The sequence below is a fragment of the Balaenoptera physalus genome (assembly GCF_965194825.1).
Source record: "Balaenoptera physalus genome assembly, chromosome: 8".
NCBI classification, from domain to species: Eukaryota; Metazoa; Chordata; class Mammalia; order Artiodactyla; family Balaenopteridae; genus Balaenoptera; species Balaenoptera physalus.
The window spans coordinates 15,873,098-15,900,302 of NC_138887.1; the positions used below are offsets into that span (position 1 = coordinate 15,873,098).

Sequence of the window (27,205 nt, forward strand, 5' to 3'; positions counted from 1 at the left end):
ATCGGAAGCACCAAGGTGCATATCATATTTTCATCTTACTGATAGACATCTGCTAGCCTATGAATTATAAGCTAACGCTCTTCAAGGTGTTTGATGACCTAGCATTTACATAGCACTGTTTACCTACAAAAAACAGAGGATGGGTATCAGAGAGCTTGTATGAGACTCCTAAATACCAGACCAGGGCAATAACCTTCATCTCCTTAATGCTTTTTTTTTTTTTTTTGGCTGCACCGTGCAGCATGTGGGATCTTAGTTCCCTGACCAGGGATCAAACCCGAGCCCCTGCAGTGGAAGCACCGAGTCTTAACCACTGGACTGCCAGGGAAGTCCCTCCTTAATACTCCTTTAGTTGTTATCACCCTGTGGTGCCTGAGACTGCAGAAGGCAAGAACTTTATAAATAATGGTCCCTACATCCTGGACCATACAGGCTAGCATTTATAGAAATAATTAAAACACGGAATTACAGTCTAAGTGTTTCACGAGAATGCAGTGCTACCTACATTCAGAGCAAATTATGAGCAGTAGAGCTGAGGGCAGTTAGGTAGGCTTTACAGAGGGATTTAAAGTGACCCTTGATGAACAGGATAGCATTTGAAGATGAGAGCGATGAAAGAGGCACATCAAACAAGAAGGAGCAAGGGCACTGGTGTGAGAATTGTCATAGCTCTGAGCAGGACAGTGGTCAGCTTCACTTGGTACTGTTGATCCATGTTTGGGAGCACTGAAAAATAAAACAAGGTATGATTGTAGAGAACCTTGGAAAGTAAGTGTTCAGAGTAACAGTGAAGAAAGAGCCTATAAACAAAACCTAGCATGATGTATTTATATAAACAACACAATCCAGCAAGATAGATTCAAAAACAATGAGCAGATCTTAAATTTGGGTAGGAGGGAATCAATACTGTTACACGTAAGAATTGACCAAGAAGCCAGAGACCCCCTGTGATGGCCAAAATGCCAGCAAGTGTGAGTGAACTGTCAATAAGAGAACTGATCAGGACGGTGTCCACTATACATGAACAAGTTTGATAAGTAGAAATGGATGGGAAACATAGTAGACTATAGTGGTTAGATATATGGACTTCGGCATTAAAAACTGGGGGTTCCAAGCCCAGCACAGTTGTGAGACTTCAGGCAGATTACCTAATCTTGTGGCTGACTTCCTTCATTTGTAAAATGGGGGTAATAATAGTACCTACCTTTAGGGTCGTTGTGAGAATTAAATGTTATTTTCTAGCTAAAGCACTTAGTACCTACTGGCACACAGTAAGCCCTCATTAAATGGTAGTTATTATTACCAGGGTAGTTACTATATTCATTGCTTCTTAAGTTAATAGTAAAGATTAAATGAGATAACAGCATAGCAGCTGGCCCATTATTAAATGAGTGTTAAATGTTAGCTACAATTTCATTATTACCTATAAATATGGGTTGGAGATTTGACGATAGGGTCAATGAGGCAATTTTGGACCTCTTAGCATACTGATGCACAAACAAAACAAGCCTGATGTTTAGCCAAGACTCTTGACTTCTGGTTATTGGAGTCAGTTGTGTGATCGGCCTTCAAGCTTGATTAGCACTCCAGCCTCACACAATCCCAGCTTCCTCCTCTCCCTACCAGCTCTTGAAACAGCACCAGCATATTACCACAGCTAAACCTTATCAAGTATAGCAGCCAGCTTTCCAAACACTGTCAAAAACCGAGCAAGAGACAGATTCAGGGAATAAGAAGGAAGACTATAAGGACTGAAATTTGCTGATTAAAGGCATTTTCCCACTCTGTCCTTTGAGGCCTGGTGACATATTTACCCATTTGGATAGGAACCTTTGATCTAGAGAGGCCCTGCAGCCTGCCTTCTCTTCTGAGAAGGACTGTTTAGCCGTGGGTATCCTTCAGCTGGATAAGCCTGCTCCTCCCTGCAGCTCCTCTGCTAAGAGATCATTGTTTTGTTCTTTTCTCTCCACATTTCTGAAAGAATGCTTGGCAGTTTTAAACTGCTGTGAGCAAGCAGTCTGTCATACTGTTTCCTAGACTTGACCGTATCCCCAGCTGCCACTCCATGCCAGCTGGAAGGGGCTTTCAGGCCTCCCTGGTGTACTAGGTTTGTAAATAGGCCTTGTTACTGCTAAAGAAATGTCTGTCACTATCAGAAATATATTTTACATCATAGCCCAGTACATAAACACAAACACATAACTATGTGTCATGAAACTGTACTCACCCTTACTGTATGCAATGCTTTCTGCTATTTCTATTCGATTCTGTCCCTTTAAAACAAAAAAAATGGTAGGGCTTCCCTGGTGGCACAGTGGTTAAGAATCCGCCTGCCAATGCAGGGGACACGGGTTCGAGCCCTGGTCCGGGAAGATCCCACATGCCGCGGAGCAACTAAGCCGGTGCGCCACAACTACTGAGCCTGCGCTCTAGAGCCCGCGAGCCACAACTACTGAGCCCACGTGCCTAGAGCCCATGCTCTGCAACAAGAGAAGCCACCACAATGAGAAGCCTGCGCACGGCAACGAAGAGTAGCCCCCGCTTGCCGCAACTAGAGAAAGCCTGTGTGCAGCAACGAAGACCCAACACAGCCAAAAATAAATAAATAAAATAAATAAATTTATTTTTTTAAAAAAAATGGTAGTTTTGACTCACTGAAATGTTGAAGTGCACTGATGGCATGGAATTTAAGTTTGAAAACTACTTTCTATCTCCCATGCTGTTTTGAAGAGCTTATACTATTCTAGAAATGTCCAAGAGGAAGGGTAAATCTTTGCACCTGGAAGCATTAATCCTGTGTGTCTGTGTAGAGGGGTGATGAGGAAGTAGATATCCAAGATCACAGAATGCCAGGAAAGGGACTTTCCTGGTTAAGACTCCGAGCTTCCAATGCAGGGGGCACAGATTCAACCCCTGGTCGGGGAACTAAGATCCCGCATGACGCACAGTGCGGCCAAAAAAAAGAAAAAAGAATGCCAGGAAATTCAAGAACGAGGGCTACGTGGTGTTTCTTTCCAGTATTTGGTAATAGCTACCCCCTCAGAACTGGTTCTCCAAATGAACGAGAAGTTTCTTGAAAGTAGATTTAAAACCCACCTGTCCCTCAGCTGAGAAAAATACTAGGCATGGATTTGCAGTTCTTACTCCCACCTGGAAACCTACCTACCCATCAAGGCACCTGCTCATATGCCGCTTTCCCCATCAAGCCTTCTCTGACTCAAGCTCGCAGGAGGTAATGTATGTAGCAGAGAAAGAGCATGAGCTTTGGAATCAGGAAGAACTGGGTTCATATCTCAACTCTCCCTGTGTTATACTGGATGATTACTCAAGCTCAGTTTCTATATCAGTAAAATGGGAATAATAATAACATTCCTTGCAGAGTTGGTCTGAAGATCAGGAGATAACGTCTGTGAAGGCTCTTTATCCCTTGCCAAATAACAGGCCTTCAATAAATGTGCATTTCCTTCATTCCTCTTGGTAATTACTGCCCCTTCAGAACTATGTTTAAGACATCACTCTCTACTTCATATTGTAGCAACATGCTTATTTTATCCGCCCTACAAGACAGGCTCCTAGAGAATAGTATCCATTAGTAATTCATATTTGTATAATACACAGTATTTAGCAGAAGGTACTCACAAAAATATCTGTTGATTTATTGAAGAATGTCATCAGAGTTAATATGACCCTGTCAAAAAAAAAAAACATTTAAAACTTTTGAACACAAATGCACGTGGCGGGACTTCCCTGGCAGTCCAGTGGTTAAGACTCGGCACTTCCACTGCAGGGGGCGTGGGTCTCATCCCTGTTTGGGGAACTAAGAGCCTACATGCCGTGTGGCGCTGTGCAAAAAAATAAAACAAAAAACAACTGGATGTGGCTAACAACTGGATAAAAGCTTACAATAAAAAATAACTGCAATAGGAGGGCACTGGCTACTAGAATTGTAAAGAATTAGTGACAATTGATTACACCAGTATTCATAGTTCATTCAATAAAATGAGCAAAGAACATCTAATGCCAGAAGACAACAGCCCATATCTGTCAGCATGAAGAAACTCAAGCAGCACAGCAAGCCTGAGCTTTTCTTGAGTGAGGAAAAAATCTCTGTGTGTAGGTGTGTGCTTGTTTAAACATATACACATATACCACAATGAAATCCAGCCAGTTAGGAGAGAAATTAAAATTTAAACTAAGAAAGTGAGTTACTGTGGTAAATTTATTCAACAAGTATTTATCAGTGCCAGACACTCTTCTAGTTGCTTTGAATCTATCAATGAACAAAGCAAATAGCCCAGCTTGGCAGTATGAAACTTACATTCTAGAGAAATACAGCTGGTTTAAATATGTAACTTTACAAATACTAAGCAACTATGGAAATTATGGTTACAGAATAAAATGTGAATGTTATAAACAAAATAAAAACAATGTAAAAAATTGTGAAGAGAAAGGTGACAGGAAGCACCTGAGTACTAATTTTTCATGAACTGCCTACCTTTACTGTCTAAAATTGAAAAGCGGTTAAAAGTATTACAAGTAACAACTAACTTCTGAGAGGTTTTCATCATTTCTCTTCTTAACCTAGAAAGAGCCTTTAGAAAGTAATGCCCACATGTTAAAGAAAAAATTTTTCTACTTCATTTTCTTTTGTTGTATCAAATTCAAATAAAATTAGAATATTTTAATTAAAAATATCATCTATTGTAGAGCAGTCAGGGTCTAACCAGAAACTACGTCAAGTATTTTCAATGAGGGAATTTAGTGCAGGGACTTGTTATAGAGGGAATGGAAGAGCTAGGAAGCCATGTATGGCAATGAGGTGACACAGTGGTTAGTGTAAGAGCCAGAAACCACTGAAGCCTGAGGCTGAAGGGACAAAGGGAGAAAGCAGTGTTACCTGAAACACAGGGGCCAGAAAAAAACACAACTGCTGTGAAGACTGTACCCCTGGCTCCTCCCTTTCTAGTGGTCTCCAGTCTCCAATTAATTGACCCCAGCTGGATGTCAGCTGGCACAGGAGCCAGGGAAATGCAGGGATCAACACCCCCCCCGCCCCGCCCCCGCAGTGCTGATAGAACAGAGGCAGGGCAAGGAATGCCCAGGCACACAGGCCTTGCATTGAATATAGAGTACTGTATTGTCTTTATAAAAGTATTGCTACCGACCTATTAAGTATTGCCCAGATAGCTGGGCAAGCTGTTCACCTGGTGTTAATAATGATTATTTCTGTATAGACTGATTTGAGTGACTCTTAAATTTTTATCCTTGTAATTTTTTTTGCATTGTTAGAGAATTGTTTAGTTGGATTTTTAAAAATGTGTCATCCATATAGTCTGATGAGCTGAACGATTAATGAACATAAGTTTAAAACTATGGTAAATTTAGGCAGATTTCTAGAATTATGAACACAGTGTTCTTCAGTATTATCACATATCACAATATGTTAACTACTGCACTTGATAAGCTTTCTGATTCCACTCAACTAGGAAGTTTAAATTAAATCTGAGGTCCATTTATTATGCACTGTATGTTTGTAACAGCATTTCCCCTATTGGTAAATATTTCTGTATAAATTCTAAGAGGTAATAAAGTCACAATGCCATTATCACACCTGAGTCTCTTCAAAAAGTCAAAGTCATGGGGAAAAAAGGGTAGGAAGACTTTTCTAGATTTATAAGACTAAAGAGCTATAGCAACTAAATGTAATACTTGCAGCATCATTGGATCCAAACTCAGGGGGAAACAGCTATAAAAGATATTGAGGGGAACTTCCCTGGTGGTCCAGTGGTTAAGAGTCCATGCTACCAATACAGGGGGCCCAGGTTCGATCCCGGGTTGGGGAACTAGATCCCACATGTCACAACTAAAGATCCCGCATGGCGCAACTAAAGATCCCGCATGCCGCAAGGAAGATCCCACACGTGGCAACAAAGATCCCACATGCTGCAACTAAGACCCAGAACAGCCAAGTAAATGATTAATAAATAAAATATTTTTTAAGAGATATTGAGGAAATTTTAATATGGATTGGCTTCAAGATGATATAAGGGAATTATTAAGTGTAATAATGGTATTTTGGTTAGGAGTTGCATGCTGAGGTAGTTGGGGGTAGAAAATGCTGTCAGCAAGATATTTTAAACAGAAAATATATAGCTAATAGGCATATAGACATATAGATAAGGCAGATGAGATGATTAATGAATCTAGGTGTGGTATACTATTGTCTCCTTTCAACTTTTCTCGTGTTTGAAATACTACATAATAAAAAGTTGGATAAAAGTTTTAGAAAGACTCATTTGCAATAAAAATAAATGTACACAAAAGAAAATTAAATATCTGCTGCTATGGACTGAATGTTTGCATGTCTCAAAATTCATATGTTGGAGCCCTAAACCCCAATGTGATGGGGCCCTTGGAAGGTAATTAGGATTAGATGAGGTCATGAGGGTGGGACCCTCATGATGGGATTAGTGCCCTTATCAAAAGAGACAGCAGAGGGGCTTCCCTGGTGGCGCAGTGGTTAAGAATCTGCCTGCCAATGCAGGGGACACGGGTTCGAGCCCTGGTCTGGGAAGATCCCACATGCCACGGAGCAACTAGGCCCATGAGCCACAGCTACTGAGGCTGCGCGTCTGGAGCCTGTGCTCTGCAACAAGAGAGGCCGCGACAGTGAGAGGCCCGCACACCGTGATGAAGAGTGGCCCCCACTCGCCGCAACTGGAGAAAGCCCTCGCACAGAAACGAAGACCCAACACAGCCAAAAATTAAAATTAATTAATTAATTAAAAAAGAGACAGCAGAGAACTTGTTCTTTCTCTTTTCACATGCATACACCAAGGAAAGACCATGTGAGCACACTGCAAGAAGGCAACCAGGAAGAGAGCACTCACCAGAACCCAACCATGCTGGCACCCTGATCTCAGAGTTTCAGCTTCCAGAACTGCAAGGAAATAAATTTCTGTTGTTTAAGCCACCCCATCTATGGTATTTTGCTATGGTGGCCCAAGATGACTAATACAGAGTTTGGTACCAAGAAGTGGGGTGTTGCTGTAACAAATACCTAAATATGTGGAAGTGGCTTTGGAAGTGGGTAATTGGAAGAGGCTGAGAGAGTTTTGAGGTGCATACTAGACATATAGACATTAAGAGAAATGAAGAACGTTATTGCAGGAACATGTTTACTGGAGGAAAGGCAGTCATTATAAAGTGGTAAAGAACTTGGCTGCACTGTGTTTTAGTGTTTCGTGGAAGGTAGAACTTGCAAGTGACAAAATGGATATTTAGCTAAGGCGATTTCTAAGCAAACTGTTGAAGGGGCAGCTTGGTTCTTCCTGACTGCATATACTAAAATGCAAAAGGAGAGAGATGAATTGAAGAAGGAATTGTTAAGCAAAAAGGAGCCAGAACTTGAAGATTTGGAAAATCTTCAGCCTAGCCATACTGCAAAAAATGAAAAAGCTTGTTCTGAAGAGAACACTAAGGCTATGGCTGAACAACCATTTGATAAAGAGATTTACGGACTTAGTCCATCTCAGCAGAAGCCAGGCAGAGAGATGGGATTATACAGCAGAAACACTGCCAGTTTGAACTAAAGGGGTTAGAGAAGGTGGGAAGGAATGAAGGAAGGCTGTCGGGCTTCTTGGATTTCAAAGGATGGGAGCATAGAGCTATGTGGCTGAGAATATATGTGCTATCCTTCAAGAAAAGAGAAGAAGGACCCCTAAGGTGACTTCGGAGGTCATCAAGGCTGCTGCTCCCACCACAGGTCCAGAGCACACAGGCAAGGCTGAGCAAGGGGGCAAGGCTGCCTCCACCTTGGTTTCAAAGGGCAGGACTGCTGCTCAGCAGAGCTGCATGGACAGGGCCCTCACAGAGAGCTATGTGGGCAGGGCTGCCCCGCTGAGCTGTGGGCCTGACACTGCCACCTCACTGAGCATGGAGGGCAGAGCATCAAACCAAAGAAGGTGGTTCTCCAGCCTTAAGATCTAATGGAATTTGCCTTGTGGAGTTTTAGACCTACTTGGAACCTGTCACCCGTTCCTTCTTAACTGTTTCTCCCTCTTGGAATGGGAATGTCTATCCTATACCTGTCCCGCAATTTATTTTGGAAGCACTTGTTTGGTTTTACAGCTGGAGAGGAATTTTGCCTCGGGATGAATCCTACCTAGTTTCACCTATATATGATTTAGATGATACTTAGATGAGACTCTGGACTATAGACCAGACCTGATGCTGAAATGAGTTGAGAAGTGCACTGAACTTCTCATTGAGAGGCTAGAGAGCGATATAATCTTACTTCATCAGGAAAAAAAGACTCCAGGTGGTAGGGTAGAGTCTGAGCTTTCTAATTGGATGTTGGGGGAGGGAAAGTGTCAGTCTTTACCCTACTTTAACTATCCCATTTATTGTGAATATTTGTTTATCTCTTGTAACAAAAGGCAATAAAAATGATGGCCTGGTCCACCTGTGTTCTTGCCTAGGGCACCAGAGGAGTTCAGAATGAATCCTGTCTGCCCAGTGTCCAGTGCAGAACATTTCTTTGGCCTCTTCATATTGCCCCAGGGGACAGCTGAGCTGCTTCCTTGGAACCTGTCACTAGGTGTCTTCTTCAGTCATCTCCCAGGTGCTAAATCACACCATCAACATCCGCTCACCTCCCAGTATGTTAACACGTGGACTCTGGAATTTATTTCCTGAGCAGCCTTAGGCAATTCACTTAAGCTTTCTTTGTCTCAGTTTCCATATTCTGCAAAATGGGGACAGCTGTTTCCAACTTTTAGTTTTGTTTTCGAGGTTAAATTAGCCAATGAATTTAAATAGATTAGCATCACATCTAATACCATGCCTGACAACTAATAAGCACGTAATGAATGTTAGCCATCTTCATCTTCATCGCCACCTTTGCCAGGTAGATAAAAATCTGAGACTCAAAGCTCTTTCAGACATGATGTCCACTAGGTGGCACTAGCCACAGGTAAATAAAATCTCCCACATATATATATACTGTCTTCATCAAAAGTTTGGAAGTCCCACAAAGAGCCAGAAATAAAACTGTCATGGTAATAAGGCAATGTGTATATACACATATAAACATATTGTGGCCCCAAAACCAAGCAGTTGATCCATAATAATTACTAAAACAGTTGTCCAAAATAGTTACAAGTCAAACATGTTCTGGTTTTTGATTCTCAGACTCCGTGAGATTCTGACACAGGGGATTAGCAGAGGAACAGAGAAACCTTCCTATTCTGTATCCTGGAGTGCTGGTGTGTTACTTGGTCAGTTTGGCTAACACCTGGGGCTTTTGTTTTGCAGAAATCTGTTTCTCCAGCTTTTGTTAGGCTGAGTAGGGTATGATTTGGAGAAAGACCCTGCTGTAGGCCGGATATTTTTGTGTGCTGAGGGGAGGAAACTTTTGTAGGGAACAGACCTCTGACAAAGGGACAAAAACTTGGTTGAAGTGTGAAAGGGTTCAGATGAAGGTTTTAGGAAGTTTTTCTATGTGATAAGGAATATCATCAGTGCTTTTGCAATTAGATGTGCTTTTCTGACATCTGTGAAGATGATCTCAAGGTAGAACAAGAACAAAATGGGCTGGACATTTGAGTTACAAAACTTTCTTACTTTTCTTTCTTATTCCTTTCTGTTATCCCTAAGCCGCAAATGAAATCTTGTTTAAAATATCTTTGTTAATATACACTACCAAATGTAAAATAGATAGCTAGTGGGAAGCAGCCGCATAGCACAGGGAGATCAGCTCGGTGCTTTGTGACCACCTAGAGGGGTGGGATGGGGAGGGTGGGAGGGAGGGAGATGCAAGAGGGAAGAGCTATGGGAACATATTGTGTATGTATAACTGATTCACTTTGTTATAAAGCAGAAGCTAACACACCATTGTAAGGCAATTATACTGCAATAAAGATGTTTAAAAAAAATATCTTTGTTATATTTTAGGGAATTAAGAGAGAAGTTTGTGTCCATCTTTGGGCTGAATTATTATCCCAATTGGAACTGAGTTACGGAAGTAAGGTGATAAAGATTGTGAAATGTGAAAGCACTCAGTGGGAATCCTCATTAATACTTAGAGAAATCAGAGAAAAGCCCGGAATCCCTGTACTTTATTAGGATGGAATGTTTTGTTGTGTGGATATCAAAGAGCAGGGCAATCCCAGAAGACTGGCCATGGTAATATACTAAACCAGCTGAAGATCTCGCGGCTGTAGGCGGATCCAGAACAGGTGGAGCTGACAAAGCGAAACTGGGTAAAAGTTAAGAGAAGGCGTAAACAAATGGGGAACAGAATTAAATTGGTGAAGAGGAGAAATTGAAAAAAGCAGTTTGGGAAGTCAAGTTTCTGAGCTTTCTGTTTAGAAAGAAAATAGTTGCCACTCCTTCAGCTTCCTGAACCCCACTTCCAACCCATCTTTACCTCCTTTCTACCCAGGAGGAAAGGGAATTCTTTGTATGTTAAATCTTCTCTTGTCCACACACCATCAGTTAAATGTTCCCTTTCATACAGCTTCAATTCTTCTTTCATTACTGGCTCTATTCTCTAGACATATTAAACAAAAAAAAATGTTCAAGTCTCTACCTGTTGAAACAAAACAAAACTCTCTCCTCATTTAGCACCTTGTAGTTGCTGTCCTCTTCTTTCTTCCCTTTGCTGCGAAACTTCTAGAAAGAGCAGTCTCTCTGGCTCCACTTCCTCTCTTCTCTCTCTATTCCCTCCCTGCAGTTGGGCCATTTTGCTAACACCCAACTGCAAATGCCCGCCCGCAGGTTACCAGTGAAGTTCCTCATGTCAAAATCATTGGGTGAGGACTTCCCTGGTGGTCCAGTGGTTAAGACTCTGTGCTCCCAATGCAGGGGACCCGGGTTCAGTCCCTGATCAGGGAACTAGATCCCACATGGCGCAACTAAAGGAGCCTGCATGCTGCAACAAAGATCCCTCATGCTGCGACTAAGACCCAGCACAGCCAAATAAATACATAAAATAAAACAAAATAAAATCATTGGGTGGTTTTCAGCGCTGATCTAATGAAGCTGGCTGCAACGTTTGCAGCAGTTAACATTTATCTAATAATGATTGAGCACCTGCTGTACGTTTGACACTGTTCTAAGCACTGTGATGTATAGCTAGATGAGACCCTGTCTCAAGGGTGTAGCCATGTTATAACATCCATCAGAGTTATCTGGCCCGGGGCCTGGTGGTGGTGAGCCCCACTACTTGGATTGGTGGGATAGCAAACTCTTAGAAAGGTGCCAACCTTTGACTCACTTCTCTGCCTCTCAATCTGAATTTCAGACTGCTTGCTCAAATGTTATTTTCATCATATTATTAACAACTCTCCTATCAACATAGTATCTTAAAATTGCTGAAGATGTGATACCTTAGGAAGAAATGACCACTCCTTATGCTCCCAACCCACACCCCCTCCCCCAACAAAGATTTCCTTCTATCCCCTTGTAACCTGCTTTCTAGTGGGGTGAAACTCACAGTATACATGTAAACAAACGATAATTTCAGAGAACTGTAAATACTGTGAAGGAAATAGAGCAGGGCAATGTGATATATAAAGCACTACTGTGGTCTGAATGTTCGTGTGTGTCGTCATCCATGTGTGTCCTCCTCCCCCCCCCAACCCGCCATCAAATTCACATGTTAAAATCCTTACCCCAAGGTGATATTATTAGGAGGTGGGGCCTTTGGGAGGTAATTAGGTCTTAGGGTGGTACCCTTGTGAATAGAATTAGTGCCCTTATAAAAGACATCCCTTGCCCCTTCCTCCATGTAATGACACAGGGAAAAGGCACCTTCTGTGAACCGGGAAGTGAGCCCTCACCAGACAGTGAATCTGCCAGAGACGTGATCTTTGACTTCCCAGACTCCAGAACTGTGGGAAATGAATGTGTGTTGTTTAGAAGTCACTGAGTTTATGGCATTTTTGTTATAGCAGCCCAAACAGACTAAGACAAGCACCTATGGCACTGGGAGAACTGCTTTACATAGTGTGGTCACAGAAGGCCTCTTTGAGAAGATGCCATTTAAGTTGAAACTTAAAAGATGAAAAAGAGTTAACCTTTAGAAGAAGCTGGGGGAAAGCCTCCAGGCAGAAGGAAGAGTAAGTGCAAAGGCACCGAAGAACTTGGAATGTTGGAGGACTAAAAGGAGAGCCATGTACCTAGGAGCTTTGTGATATGACAGTGGCTAGAGAGGAGGTTGGAAGAGGTGGGCCTTGTTTTATCAGATGGGAGATGTCACTGGAGCATGTTTAAGTGCTAACAGAATCAATTCAGTAGAGAGAGGAATTGAGGTGCAGAAGGGGTGGGGATCCATCACGCAAGTGGAGGGGTTTGCTTTGATAAGAGCAGAAATGCAGACCTTTTAAAGCTTTTTTCCCTTAATTTTAACAATGTCACTCTTGATTCTCCCCCTTCCTCTCTGATTCTTCTGTCTCCTTTCCAGACCCCCCTGTAATTTTCGTCGTCAGCAAGGTTCTGTCCACAACTGTCTCCCAGTCATCCTCTCTACATCTTCCTTAGACATTCTCATGCCCAACCACACCAGCCTAGACCACTCTCGTGGCCTTCACACTCTCATATCCAACTGCAGGTGTATATGTTTTAATCTCCCAAATTATAGCTGTAGCCCAGACCTGTCCTCCGACCTTCTGATTCAGCTGCTTATTTGACACTTCCACTTGGATAGAGGCATTTTTAATTTAATGTGTCCAGAAGTGGGATTCTTTTTTTTAAAAAAACAATTCTATAATTATTTATTTTTATATTTATTTTTGGCTGTGTTGGGTCTTCGTTTCTGTGCGAGGGCTTTCTCCAGTTGTGGCAAGCAGGGGCCGCTCTTCATCGTGGTGCGCAGGCCTCTCACTATCATGGCCTCTCTTGTTGTGGAGCACGGGCTCCAGACACGCAGGCAGGCTCAGTAGTTGTGGCTCACGGGCCTAGTTGCTCCGCGGCATGTGGGATCTTCCCAGACCAGGGCTCGAACCCCTGTCCCCTGCATTGGCAGGCAGATTCTCAACCACTGCGCCACCAGGGAAGCCCCAGAAATGGGATTCTTGAATGTGTGGGATTCTTCTCCACACACAAAACACAGCACTAAACAGGGGGTAGGGGGTGTGGAGGGTGGTGGACGCTCACTGATGGCCCACGTTCTACCTTTCCTCCTAACCTCCACCCCCATTCTTTGATACAGATTTTTGAAGTGTTTTCATTCTTTTGTAAGATATCATAGTAAGCTTTACTAGACTCACCAGTACTTCTAGCCCTCCTTCCTTTCCTGGACATCTTATTTATTTATATAAGAGGATTATATTTATCCACCTCCTTGAAGGTAGACTTAGCTTTGGCTCTTACGTTGGCCACCGAAATATGAGTGAAAATTACACGTATTGCTTCCAGGTGGAAATATTTAAGGTTAGGTGTACAATTCTCCTTGCTGTGTTTTTTTTCCTTCTTTGTTTTAAGGTTATCATTTGTTGAGATAAAGATGCCTAAGATCAAAGCAGCCTGGAATGCTGAGCCATCTCGTGGATGAATATTGCCCAGAGGGTCATTTGGACATCCAGCAAACTGAGCAAGAAGGAAAAAAAACAAAAAAGAAAAAAAGTTTGTTATATAAGTTCCTGAAGTTTTGCCTTTTTTCCTTTTTTTTTTTTAGTTCTCAGGTGTGTGTGCGTGTGTGTATCTTAGGTTACTAGGTATAAACAGACATATCCTGACTGATATAAAAAAAATGCTATGCAAAATCACTATTTAAGACAAATCTCTTCCAGTCACTACTTCCAACCATCTGGCCACCCCTAAGTCTCTTCTAATTAGAAATTCAGGAGCTGCCAATGCCCCCAAACTGTCCATCTTCAACTCTCCCCGGTTTGTTATCATCACCATCTACTTAGTCGCTCAAATCCAAAATCCAAAAACAGGTCATCTTAATTCCTCCCTCTTCCTCGCTCCCACAGTCTGGTCACCAGATTTTTGTATGTCTGTCTCAGGTTTGTCCTAGACATCTGCAGCAGCTTTCTCCCTGTTCCTGCGTCCAGTCTTAGAGTATATATAATACCTTCAGAATCAGAAGTGAATAAAGGGTCTTCGGAACTTCTTCCTCCCGCCCTTGCCTCCCACCCACCCCCACTTCCTCTTCCTGTAGGCAGCCAAGATGACCAGATCCTGGGTATTCCTAGGGAGATACTCTGTACAGGGAAACAAACAAGTCTCCCAGAGCAGTCTTCTGAAAACACAAAACTGGCCATATCTTTCCCAGTTTAAAGCCTGTCAGTGCCTTCCAGGTACAAACCCTCGAGTGTTTAGGACCCTGCGTTGGCAGCCTCCTCCAACCTGCTGATCTTCTTTCTGTCTCAAATGACCACTTCTCAGCTGAGATCAATCCTGCCTTGGGGCTTTTCCCTACCAGTTCCCTCCGCTTGGACAATTTTCCCCGAGGTCTGTGCTCGCTAATTCCTTCCTGAAGCATCCCCTCCTCGGAGAGACACACAGTGTTCCCACGCAGTCATCCTCCGTGACAGAAGGCCCTTGGTCACCTTCAATCCTCTACCACACGTAGAGTAGTCAGCCTGTATTCTCTGGGATGTTGGCTTGTTTACCGACCATCTCCCACATTAGACTCTTAAGTCCCAGGAGAATAGAGATGGGCTCTGTTTTGTTGACCGCTGACTGTATACCCAGCTTCTGGTTACGTGCCTGTCACAGGAAAGGTACTTGATGAACAAGGAGCTGATGGAAAATCTAGTGCCCTGAAGAAAATAAAGGTGGATGAAACTAAAAAGAGAAAGTAGCCTCAGCCCTTCTAAGCAGGCAGATCTGGCCTCCATGTTGCTTCTCCCAAGTGTAGGTCTTTATCCTGAGCGTCCTCACACCGCGTGGCCAGCTGTGTCTCTGGTTAGGCAAACCACCCAGTGTGGAGGAGAGACGGTGAGGACGGAGGAGAGCAGGCTTCACCCCCGCAGCTTGGAAGCCTTCGGTTCTTTGGGAGGAGGTCACAGCAAGCACAGAGGACTTGTTTGCCAGGCCTCGTATTTTGTCACAGACATTTAATAACTGGTTTGAACAGAAATATTAAGCAATCACTTGTCCATTGTTTTGGGGACCGCAAGTTCTGTTTTTTAAACAAGGAGGTAAAACCAGAAAAGACAGCGACTCCCGCATAGAAACAGCAACATGTTTATAAGGAAACATGGACTCCACGATCTCAAATCAGTATCTACTTCTGCCTTAAATGTTTTATATAACACATATCTTCCTAATCATAAACGTAATGCCTCATATCATTAGAGAGAATAGAATACTGAAATTGTCTTAAAAGAATAAACTAAGGAAATAAAAATTACATCCGTAGAACAAGCTTTTTATTTCTAAATCACAAAAGCTAATTTTATCACCTGTTACTCCGTCCTTGGAAACCAAACAACAAAAGCTTCATTCATCTCTACTTTAATTTTACCTTCTGAATTTATTTCTAGGTTTCCAGGTCAGCTGATGGGATTAGCTAGATAATGTAACCCAGCCATTTTGCCTTTATCTCTTACCAGAGTAGAGGATAAAATCCATGCTCCTTAATGTGGTGTACAAGGCCCCTTGTAATCTGGTCCCACTCCACCTGCCAGCCTCATTTCTCACCGCTTCCTTCCCTTACCCACTTGATGCGGAGCTTACCGGAGAAAAGTCATGGGTGCACCAGTGTGTTCTACTGGTCCAGACCGCTCCTATTCACCTGAATACTTCTGTGCCAGGGAATAGAAGGATGCCCAGGACTCCTTTTGTATACGGTATAAGCTTGGGGGAATGGGTTAAAGGATCCTGATATGCTACACTCACCACCAATTGATGAGCTCGGAAGTGAATTCACCTGGAAGGAGTAGGGTTGACTAATTAACACGCAGAGATCAGAACCCATCCTCAGGTGTATAGCAATGCCACCTAGTTCACAGGTGCCTTGAGGGGTGCAGCAATGAAATGAATGTGTCCCTCCCCCAAATTCAGATGTTGAAACCATAATCCCAAAGTGATGGTATCTGGAGGGTGGGGCCTTTGGGAGGTAATTAGGTCAAGGGAGTAGAGCCCTCACAGTGGGATTAGTGCCTTCCAAGTAGAGAGCTAGCTATGTGAGGATTCAGCAAGAAGACAACCCTCTGAGTGCCTTCTATAAACCAGAAGGGGGCATTTACTGACCGTGTTGGCACACTGATCTCAGACTTTTAGCCTCCAGAACTATGAGAAATAAATAGAAATAAATTTTTTTTGTTTAAGCCACCCCTTCTTAGCAGCCTGAACTGACTAGGACAAGAGCCATACCTGGTCTCCATCTTAAAGAGTCTCCACCAACTTGTAGCACTGGTTGGTCAAGGACCTGTATCATTCTTTTACGTCCAAAGGGTGATCTTTAGATGCTCCTGCTGTATGGCCTAGAGCTCCTCCATGACTGGGATAGTAATGAGTAAAAATGGAGAAAATTGGGGACTTCCCTGGTGGCGCAGTGGTTAAGAATCCGCCTGCCAATGCAGGGGACAAGGGTTCGAGCCCTGGTCTGGGAAGATCCCACGTGCCACGGAGCAACTAAGCCCGTGGGCCACAACTACTGATCCTGTGCTCTAGAGCCCGTGAGCCACAACTACTGAGCCCATGTGCCACAACTACTGAAGCCCGTGTGCCTAGAGCCTGTGCTCCGCAACAAGAGAAGCCACCGCAATGAGAAGCCTGTGCACCGCAAAGAAGAGTAGCCCCCGCTCACCGCAATGAGAGAAAGACTGCACGCAGCAATGCAGACCCAATGCAGCCAAAAATAAATAAATAAAAAATAAATTTTTTTAAAAATGGAGAAAATTGCAACCACATTCTAAAATGGAATATTAGGTAGTCAACTTATCCTGGCCACAGGAAATGTAATATCAGAGGTGTTCCTCCAACTCAGAATGTCTTTGTTCAGTCTTAATGAGTCTGGGAGTGGTGTGATGTGGAGAGGTGTATCTGCACTTGACATGCTTTTTAAAAAGGGCCCTCAGGAGTCTTGTGGTGATGGTATAGCCATGCATCTTGATTGTGATGGTGTTTACATGAAGCTATACTTGGGATAAAATTGCATAGAACTAAACATACACACACACACACACACACACACACACGCATGCAAATGAGTGGTGACATGTGAATAAGCTCTATGGTTTGTACCAATGCCAATTTCCTGGGTTCTGAATTGTTCTGTAGTTGTGTAAGATGTTGACATTGGGGGAGGCTGGGTGAAGGGTACATGGGAACCTTGCTGTACATTTTGTGAATCTATAATCATTTCAAAATAAAATGGTTTTGTTTTTGTTTTTTTAAGTGTAATGGGGAGGGATTCAGAATACTGGAGCACTTGGTCTAAAACAGTGCACTGGGGCAGGATCTTATACAAAAACAGTTCCCCTGTGTCTAGGCCCAAAGATATTCCTGAAGAAAGGGATGAAGTGGGCTACCTCAGCAGATTCAAAATTAGTGTAGAGTCTAGAAGGGCCTTCAGCTCCTTAGAGCTCTGTGAGTATCCTAGTGAATCCCCAGCTGTTTTTCTGGAGACCAGTAGGGAGAGCAGGCAGATAGGCAGTTGTGTAGGCCATAGGAAAAGGCTGGAAAACCCAGGAAACTCTGAATGTCTTGAATACTCAGATGACTGTTATGCTCAAACCATGGTGACCTTATTTAGCATCACTGCATCGTGATTCAGTCTTCCAACAGTATTAAGCACCTTCTGTGGGCCTGGCACTCTTCACTCCTCTAGTGCTTAGAATCTGTCCAGGAATAAAACAAAGATCCCTACCCTGGTGGAGCTTATGTTCTAGCATAAGGGAGGAAGTAGGGAGAGGAGATAAATTGCATTAGGTGGGCTGATAAGTATTATGGAGGAAAAAAATAGAGCCAGGTAAGGGGGACCAAGAACTCAGGGGTTGGCGTGATGTGTGGGAGAGGGAGTGCTGCTAAATTCTCTGAGTTCTCAAATGATATGATTGTATTGAAGTCAATCCTTTATTTGAATTTTCTTTTTCCACTACTAAATTCTCTCCCTCATCTTTCCTTTCTACTTTTCCCTGATGTCCTGTCTCTTCTTCTCTCCACCTTTTATTTTTACCTTCGTTTTCTTTCTCTTTCTTCAGTTAATTTCCCCTTTCTTATTTCTCTCCCTTCCCTGATGCCATTTTCCTCATCGTGGTTCTTTTTCTTTCTCCCTCCCTTCTTTGGCCCTCTTCTCCTTCCCCCTCATCACTTTTATTTTTCTCTCTCTCCCACTCCTTCTGGCTATTTGTCTTTATTTGGCTTTTTTATGGAACTGAAGTTTGTATGATTAAAATTCATGTGGTTTTTGTTATATTGTTTGCATGATAAGGGCTTTCTATTCTAAATGAAACCAAATTTTCTTCAGGAACCCAGCCTGATGCAAATGGAAAAGAGTCATAATTTACTGACTCTCATCTCATCTGTTCATATAGGCCTAAGCCCCAAATAAAAGACCCCTCAAATATTTCTGGAAGTTCCAGTGAGCACCTGACATGTGTTCAGGAGCAAGTCAATCCTACCAAGGACTGCTATCCTCCATGCATTTTTGCAGGAGAAGACCTGAGGTGTCTCCAGAGCTGTAGGTGTGCCTGGAGACCAGGGCAGAATGCCTTCCTCTGCCTTGGGAATTATATTGTTAAAATGGTCGCCAAGAGCATTTCATGGGCCCCATCCTTTTATAGGGGTTTCAGTAAAGCAGCTCTTTTGGATTATATTTTTGCAGCTTCATTTCTTCATAGGACCCAAACATGAGTTCATGGATCTGTCTCTAGAACATACCCCAGAATGACAGACACTATATTATGCCACTCACCCTGTCCACCAACAACTCAGCCTTGTTACTGGGTCAGCTCTTTAAGTCTGCTCCTTCTTGCTTTGGAATAAATGTCTCTATCCCAAGTGGCTCCTCAGTCATTACACAGACTCCTCTTTAGCCTGGCCCATCAGTGGCAGTGCCTGGACACATCTCAGTTCCAACTAAACACAACTTGACCTCAACCTGGGAGTCGCACCATGTAAGTTTATGAAGCACATGAGTTGAAATCTATATTTCTAATTTTTAAAAAACACACAAAAATCATGGTGCTTTTATATTTTGTATCATCTAATAAGGCATAACCATGATTAATTTTGTGAGTTTCAGCATATATTTCATTTAGTTTTTTTAATTTAATTTTTTCAGGGTCATCGGTCCCTTCCTGATGAAAATTTTTGCTAATTCTAGAAAATATATTAAGAATAATTGTTACAAATTGATAGGCTCTTCTAAAATGTAAATGGGAATGCAGAGGGCTAAGCATAAATATAGTAGGAAAAGAACAAGCTGGAAGAATTACACTTCCAAATATCTAGAGTTACTAAAAACTACAGTAATTAAGACAGTAAAGTATTGGTACAAGGGCAGGAAAATAGACCAATGGAACAGAGAGTCTAGAAACAGACACAAGCATATAGAGTTAGCTGATTTATGATAAAGGTGACATTGCATCAAAGAAGGGGAAAGGATGGTATTTTCTCTTTATTTTAATATTTATTTATTTATTTATTTAGGCTGTGCTGGGTCTTAGTTGCAGCATGCGGGATCTTTTAGTTGCAGCCTGCGGACTTCTTAGTTGCAGCATGCATGCGGGATCTAGTTCCCTGACCAGGGATTGAACCTGGGCCCCCAGCATTGGGAGCTTGGAGTCTTACCCACTGGACCACCAGAGATGGTATTTTCAATGAAAGTTGCTGGGTCAATGGGATATTCATTTGGTAACAAAAAAATGTATCTTTACTCCTTGCCTCACACCATACATAAAAATTGACTTCAAATATATTGTATATCTAAATGTGAGAATTAAAGTTTTTAGAAGAAAACATAGGAAAATATCTTGGGGAGGCACAATTTCTTAAACTAGACGCCAAAAAAAAAAAAAAAGTCTAACCATTAAGGTAAAAGGTGATAAATGGAACTACAGGAACTACATTGAAATTAAGAACTTCTCTCGATCAAAAGTCATCATGATTAAGGGTGAAAAGGCAATCCACAGAATAAGATATTTACAGTACATTTTTCAAAAAGGATTTGTATCCTTACTACATAAATTCTTACAAGGCAATTAGGAAAAGGCAGATGGCCGGAAAAGAAAAATAGGCAAATGATTTCGGCCCATGACTCACTAAAGAGGATATTTAAATGTTAAATGATAATAAACATCTGAGGTGTTCAACTTTAGTCATCAGAGAAATGCAAATTAAAACCACAGTATGATACTACTACATACCCACAAGAACAGCTTAGATGAAAATGATACACAAACCAAGTGTTGACAAAAATGTGTAGCAACTAGAACTCTAACTCACAGCTGACAGAAGTATGAGTTGGTACAACCGCTTTGGAAAAAATTCTTCCGTAGATGCTAGTTATCTACTGCAGTGTCTACTGAAACAGAACATATGTATATGACCCAGCAACTCTGCTCTTAGGTATATACTTCACAGAATTGTGTGCATATGTTTACCAAATAAATAAATAAATAACAAGAATGTTCATAGCAGCACTATTCATGAAAGCCAAAAACTGGAAACAACCCAAATATCCATAAACAGTAGGATGGATAAATAATTGGTGGTAAATTCAGACAATGGAATACCATATAACAGTGAGAATTAATGAATGATTGCAATAGGCAGTAACATGGATGAATCTTACATTTGTAATATTTTTTTAAATTAATTTATTTATTTTTATATTTATTTTTGGCTGTGTTGGGTCTTCGTTTCTGTGTGAGGGCTTTCTCTAGTTGCGGTAAGCGGGGGCCACTCTTCATCGCGGTGCACGGGCCTCTTCACTATTGCGGCCTCTATTGTTGCGGAGCACAGCCTCCAGACGCGCAGGCTCAGTAGTTGTGGCTCACGGGCCTAGTTGCTCCGCGGCATGTGGGATCTTCCCAGACCAGGGCTCGAACCCGTGTCCCCTGCATTGGCAGACAGATTCTCAAGCACTGTGCCACGAGGGAAGCCCCATTTGTAATATTGAGTGAAAGGAGACAGACACAAAAGAGAAAGAGAAAAAAGAGAATAATCTTCCTATTTTGATAGAAATCTTTCCATTTTGATTCCATTTATACAAAGTTCAAAGAACAAGTGTTAGAAATCAGCACAGTAATTATCCATTGGGGCAATTACTGGAAGGGAGCATGAGAGGGTGTCTGGGATGCTGGTTATTTCCTGCTTGTTGATCTGGGTGCTGGCTACACTGGTGTGCCTGTTGTGAAAATTCTTCATGCAGTACACTATACTTTGTATCATTTTGATGTGTATGTTATACCAGAAAGAAAAGTTTGCTTAAAATAATGAAAATCGTTGCACAAAATAAGCTGGAAATATTTGGGTAAGAATTACAAGATTGAAGGAGATATTTGTAACATTGTTTATTGCATGAATAAGTCTTTACAAAAAGAAATTACACACAAATGGAAGTAAAGCTACGAAGAATACATCAAAATGATGACTGACAAAGAGTACTGACACACTGCACAGCACATGAAACCATCAACAATGAAAAGACAACCTACTGAATGGGAGAATATATTTGCAAATGTTATGACCGATAAGCAGTTATTATTTGAAATATATAAACAGCTCATACAACTCAATATCAAACAAACAACCCAATCAAAAATTAGGGAGAAGAACTGAATAGACATTTTTCTAAAGAAGACATACAGATGGCCAACAGGCACATGGAAAGATGCTCAACATCATTAAGTCATCAGAGAATTGCAAATCAGAACCACAATGAGATATCACCTCACACCTGTCAGAATGGCTATCATCAAAAAGACCACAAATAACAAATGTTGGTGAAGATGTGGAGAAAAGAGAACCCTCTTACACTATTGGTGGGATTGCAAATTGGTGCAACCACTGTGGAAAGCATTATGGAGGCTACTCAGAAAACTAAAATTAGAACTACCATATGATCCAGCAATCCCACTGCTGAGTATATATCCCAAGAAAGTGAAAACACTAATTTGAAAAGATACATGCACCCCAGTGTTCACAGCAGCATTATTTATTATAGCCAAGATGTGGAAGCAACCTAACTGTCCATCAACAGATGAATGGATAAAGAAGATGTGGTATGTGTTTGTATACATACACACACACACACACACACACACACACACACACACACACATATATATATAAAATGGAGTACTACTCAGCCATAGAGAAGAATGACATTTTGCCATTTGCAAAAACATGGATGGACCTGGTGGGTATTATGCTTAGTGAAATAAGTCAGAGAAAGACAAAAACTGTATGTTATCACTTATATGTGGAATATAAAAAATAGAACGAATGAATATAACAAAACAGAAACAGACTCACAGATACAGAGAACAAACTAGTGGTTACCAGTAGGGAAAGGGTAGGGGGGAGGGGCAAGGTAGGGGCGGGGATTTAAGAGGTACAAACTACTATGTATAAAATAAATAAGTGGACTTCCCTGGTGGCGCAGTGGTCAAGAATCCTCCTGCCAATGCAGGGGACACAGGTTCGAGCGCTGGTCTGGGAAGATCCCAAATGCTGAGGAGCAACTAAGCCCATGCACCACAACTACTGAGCCTGCACTTTAGAGCCCACGAGCCACAACTGCTGAGCCCACGTGCCACAACTACTGAAGCCCGCATGCCTAGAGCCCGTGCTCCACAACAAGAGAAGACACGGCAATGAGAAGCATGCACACCACACCGAAGAGTAGCCCCTGCTCGCCGCAACTAGAGAAAGCTTGTGCGCAGCAACAAAGACCCAATGCAGCCAAAAATAAATAAATAAATAAGAAAGAAAGAAAGGTATCATTAGGAAAAAAGTAATAAATAAAATAAGTAAGCTACAAGGATATATTGTACAGCACAGGGAATATAGCCAATATTTTATAATAACTTTAAAAGGAGTATAATCTATAAAAATTTTGAATCACTATATGATATACCTGAAACTAATATAATACTGTAAATCAACTATACCCCAATTTAAAAACAAAAAAGTACTGGAACACTTAAATTTAGCATTTTTTATTATATTTAATAGTTTGTTCGGAAGGGACACATCAGAGTAGCTTAAAAGGCAATATTACTTTTCATAAAAAATATGTGCAAATATTTCCAAGTGTACATGATTTGATTTTTTTCACTTTTCATATACAATAGTGGAATCTTATCCTCAAGGTTAAAAACATAACAAAAGCTTTAATTTCAAGTAAAATTTCCATTGACAATATAGAATTAAAAGTCTGTTTACTATTCACAAAATGCATGAAAGAGACAGTATTACTAGAGTGTGCTTGGGAAACAAGTCAAAGACTGTGGTCTTATACAGCCACAAGTGGACTCAAGATTTTACAAAACTCTAGCCTTTAAAATGTAACTTTGATATTTCCTTCAACTAATAAAAAAAAAAAAAGCAGTGCATATTTCCTCTATTGAACAGAGGTATTCATCCATTTTCTGCAAGACTATTATATTCACTGTTTAGAGATATGATTTGTTGCCATTATAGGCAGGTATTACTGTAAAAATGAGATAACATTATAATCCTGGTTATGCTGTACCCAACATGGGGAGAAATCTGTTCCACATCTATTAAAGACAGTATAACCCATGAGCATAAAAGACTATTATAACATCACAATCCACTGCAACTCACTGAAATTCTGATATGTAGTATGGGGGTGGAGGGAGGAAAATAATGCTTTTAGTCAACCAATTTGATATGATCACTAATGATATTCCTGCAGAAGTAGATAGAGACTTTATTTCTGATAGTATTTAAAAAGAAAAACAGAGATAAGACATGCTGCCTTTAGATAGCCAAACACATTTGGGAATTTCACACATCTGTGCCAAAGGCACAATATCATTCTCTGTCAACTTAAGACATTGCCTCAGTTGAGGACCTGAGTATTTTTCTCTAGAAGTAAAACTTCATTCACTCCAGCATGAAATACATGGGACTAGTCCACAGGACCAAAGCCTAAATATTATATACAATGCCTAGAAAATTGTTGGCACTCAGAAAAGCTTAAGTAAAAAATATTTTGGGGCTTAACATATGGATTTTTAAAAACATATACTTTCAATGTGTGCATTCCAAACCAACTTTTTTCCTTTGATATTGAGTTCATTTAGAATGTTTTGTCTCAATCAGTATATATATGTAGATATATATACATGTGTATATATACATATATATATAAGCAGTTCACTTTTTAGATGTTTTTTGGAAGGTATTTAGAATTCAGTTAAAGATCACTTCACATAATGCTAAATTTTTAAAGAAAAACATAAACTTGTTTTAATCACCACGGTCTTATAAACATATCAAAATTGATTTTTGTTCAAAATAACACAAATTTTATGTTAGATTTTAAATAGACCATACTTAAATATACTCTACACAATGACCATTTCTATAAACTAAGATAAATTAAAACTGCATTTTTCAACTAGAGATAGTGTCATATGTTTTACTAGATCTTATTTGTGATCCTTGATTATTATATCAAAAAGTGATTTCTATAAACCACAGTAATCTTATCACTTCACTTCTCTGAGTCAGTGTTTCTAAAATGTATCAGCCCAATTCTATGGCTTTTAAGTGAACCATTTCCTTTATTCTGAATTCTGGTTACATATCTGGTCACATATAGTAATACTACATTACTAAGTACTAACCAAATTTGCATTTTTAAAACCTTTTCTTGATGCATTTACCAAAGGGGGTTTTTAAAGGCATTTATTGGTAAGTACATTAATAATTATATTTCAACCTTTACTCACTGTGATCAGTTTAGCTCATGGGTATCAAGGTCAGTCAGAAATAGATTTTTCTATAGGATAATCATTCCTGCCTCACCTGCCTGCCCACAGAGGCTGTTGGGTGACACTTGCCCCAGCTGCACAGAGGTACACATGTACCCACATGAACACTGTCAGCAGATGTGTCGTGGGGAACAGCAGCATAATATCCTCCGATCCTGGACATTGTTAAACTTTCTTCTTCACCATTTTGCACATTTTAGAAATAAGCTACTCATTTTATAAATAAAGCCTAGAAACAATCTTAGCGCTTTTCTTTCAGTGGTTAAGAGGTTAAAAAAAAAAATCAAAGATTTTAAAAAGTCTAATGGAAAAGAATGAGTGTTTCAAGTTTGAAGAAAATAGTCAATGCAGAAAATATTTGCATAGAATTACATGGTGGTAAAATTTGCCTTGCAGTCCTTGCTTAGAGCAACCTCCTGAGCCCAATTTCAGGATGCAAGTCTTCGCATAGCCTGTGGAGGCAAAGGGGAAACAGTGTTGATGCAACTGAGTTCTCCTGAAGTCTACCTTATCTTTTTTGCAAATATGTTTGTGTAGTGTTGGTTGCTTACATTTACTTAGGTGTATAGCATCACAATAAGAGTAGGGTAAAAACTTAATTTTGTACTTCATCATACTTTAATTGGATGTATTTTAAACACAATAATTACTACTTCTTGAGTACTTACTATGTACAAGGCACTGTTTTATTCCTGTACATGTACCCGTTAATTGTCACAACTCTGTGAGGTATTATTATTTCTATTTTACATGAAGAAACTAAAATGAAGACAGGATAAGTAAGTTGCCCTAAGCTACCCAGCTGGTAAGTTGCAGAATCAGGGCCAGCACTCAAGTCTGTTGGTTCTAAGCCCAGGCCCTGAAAACCACTCTGTTTCCCTATCTACAGGAACCCTACCTGAATGATGCTTTTATGTGGCATCAAAAATACTTCTATATAGTGTGGCAACTTCTTAAGTTCCAGTTTTGATATATGAGTTTTCACTCAACTAAGTTGGCCCTATATCCGTAGTCATAAACTACTAAAGCTGGAAGGACTTCACAGCTCAGTAATGAAATTCCTGGCCTCACCAAGCTGATGGGCTAAAATGTGGAACCCCTGATTTTCACTCTACTTAGTGTATTTCTTCCACAAAAATCTTCTCTGCCTGTCATCCTCACTGCCTGATTTTATCATTGGGGTTTGAGTGTTATTCTTTTCAACATTTTTATCAGGACCTGGAATACAGCAGAGAAGTCCTGCTTATCCAGATTTGCATATGGCACCCAGTGGGGTTACATAGTTAATATGCTGGATGATAGATTTAGTATTCAAAACAATGTCAATAAACTGGAACCAGGAAGCTGTAATCTAGCAGAAGAATGTGTAGTTCTGCATTAGGGCCAAAATCAATTATATAAATATAAATGGAGAGCCCAGCTAGACCACAGTTCATGTGAAAATGCCCAAGTCTTTAGTTGACCCCTGCTCAGTAGAAGCAAAGATTTTGATGTGGCTATTATGAAAATAAACCCATTCTTAAGTCACGGTAATGTAAATATCTTGATGAAATCAAGGTAGGTCAGAGTTGACCCCATCTGGGGTTTTATGTCCCCTTCTTGACCAGGGAAGGATTAACAAATTTCATGTCTATGAGGAACAGTAAAGGGAACTGGAGGAGTCTCACCCGGGATAGAGTCTGTTGGAAATGTGAAAGCTGCTCTCAAATATTTAAGGACTGTGCAGAGAAAGCAACCAAAAGGATCTCAGTCCACTGGATGATTATTAGAGAAAGGGTGAATCTAGTTTGTAAGCACAGCTAACACTTGGAGAATTCAACTATGTAGCAAACTCCCTTTGCTGCTAGTTGGCAATGTCTAGAAATGTTCACACAAAAGCTGAGACAACATCCTTAAGGACGGGGTAGGAGAGATTTCTGCATGGCCGAGAATGTGGGGCTACCTGATTTCTAGACATCTTTCAACTTAAAAATTCTTTGATCTTCTTTTTTTGGTCCCATTTTACTGAGTGATGGAGCCACAAAGTTCGATCAGATACTGTAAGTTTCAGTCAAGTTTCCTAAGAATAGTCTGATGCCCCAGTGACATCAGAAATACACAGAATCAGTCTCTTTTTTAAGCCGTCATCAGTCAGATGAAGAAAAGTCATGAGGTTCCTACTGCTCACATTCTATTTCTGAAGCTTATGAAACTCCTGGTTTAAAAATTCCCTCCATTCACCTTTCTCCTATCTCACTGGCCTTGGGTCTCTGGAAAAGAAGGTATGCAGACGC

At 40.9% G+C, this 27,205-nt stretch overlaps 1 protein-coding gene across 1 annotated transcript in view; it reads right to left on the reverse strand.

Annotated features, from left to right (window-relative positions):
* Window positions 1-12,764: 12,764 nt before the first annotated feature.
* The window catches only part of SLC26A4 (solute carrier family 26 member 4), a gene marked incomplete at its 5' end in the record, with an annotated part of 67,451 nt that continues 53,010 nt past the window's right edge, over window positions 12,765-27,205 (reverse strand). The window contains one exon of the mRNA XM_082473513.1: window positions 12,765-25,384. Within this exon, the coding sequence (XP_082329639.1) occupies window positions 25,361-25,384 (24 nt within the window). The 3' untranslated portion in view covers window positions 12,765-25,360. The remainder of the gene's footprint in view (window positions 25,385-27,205) is intronic.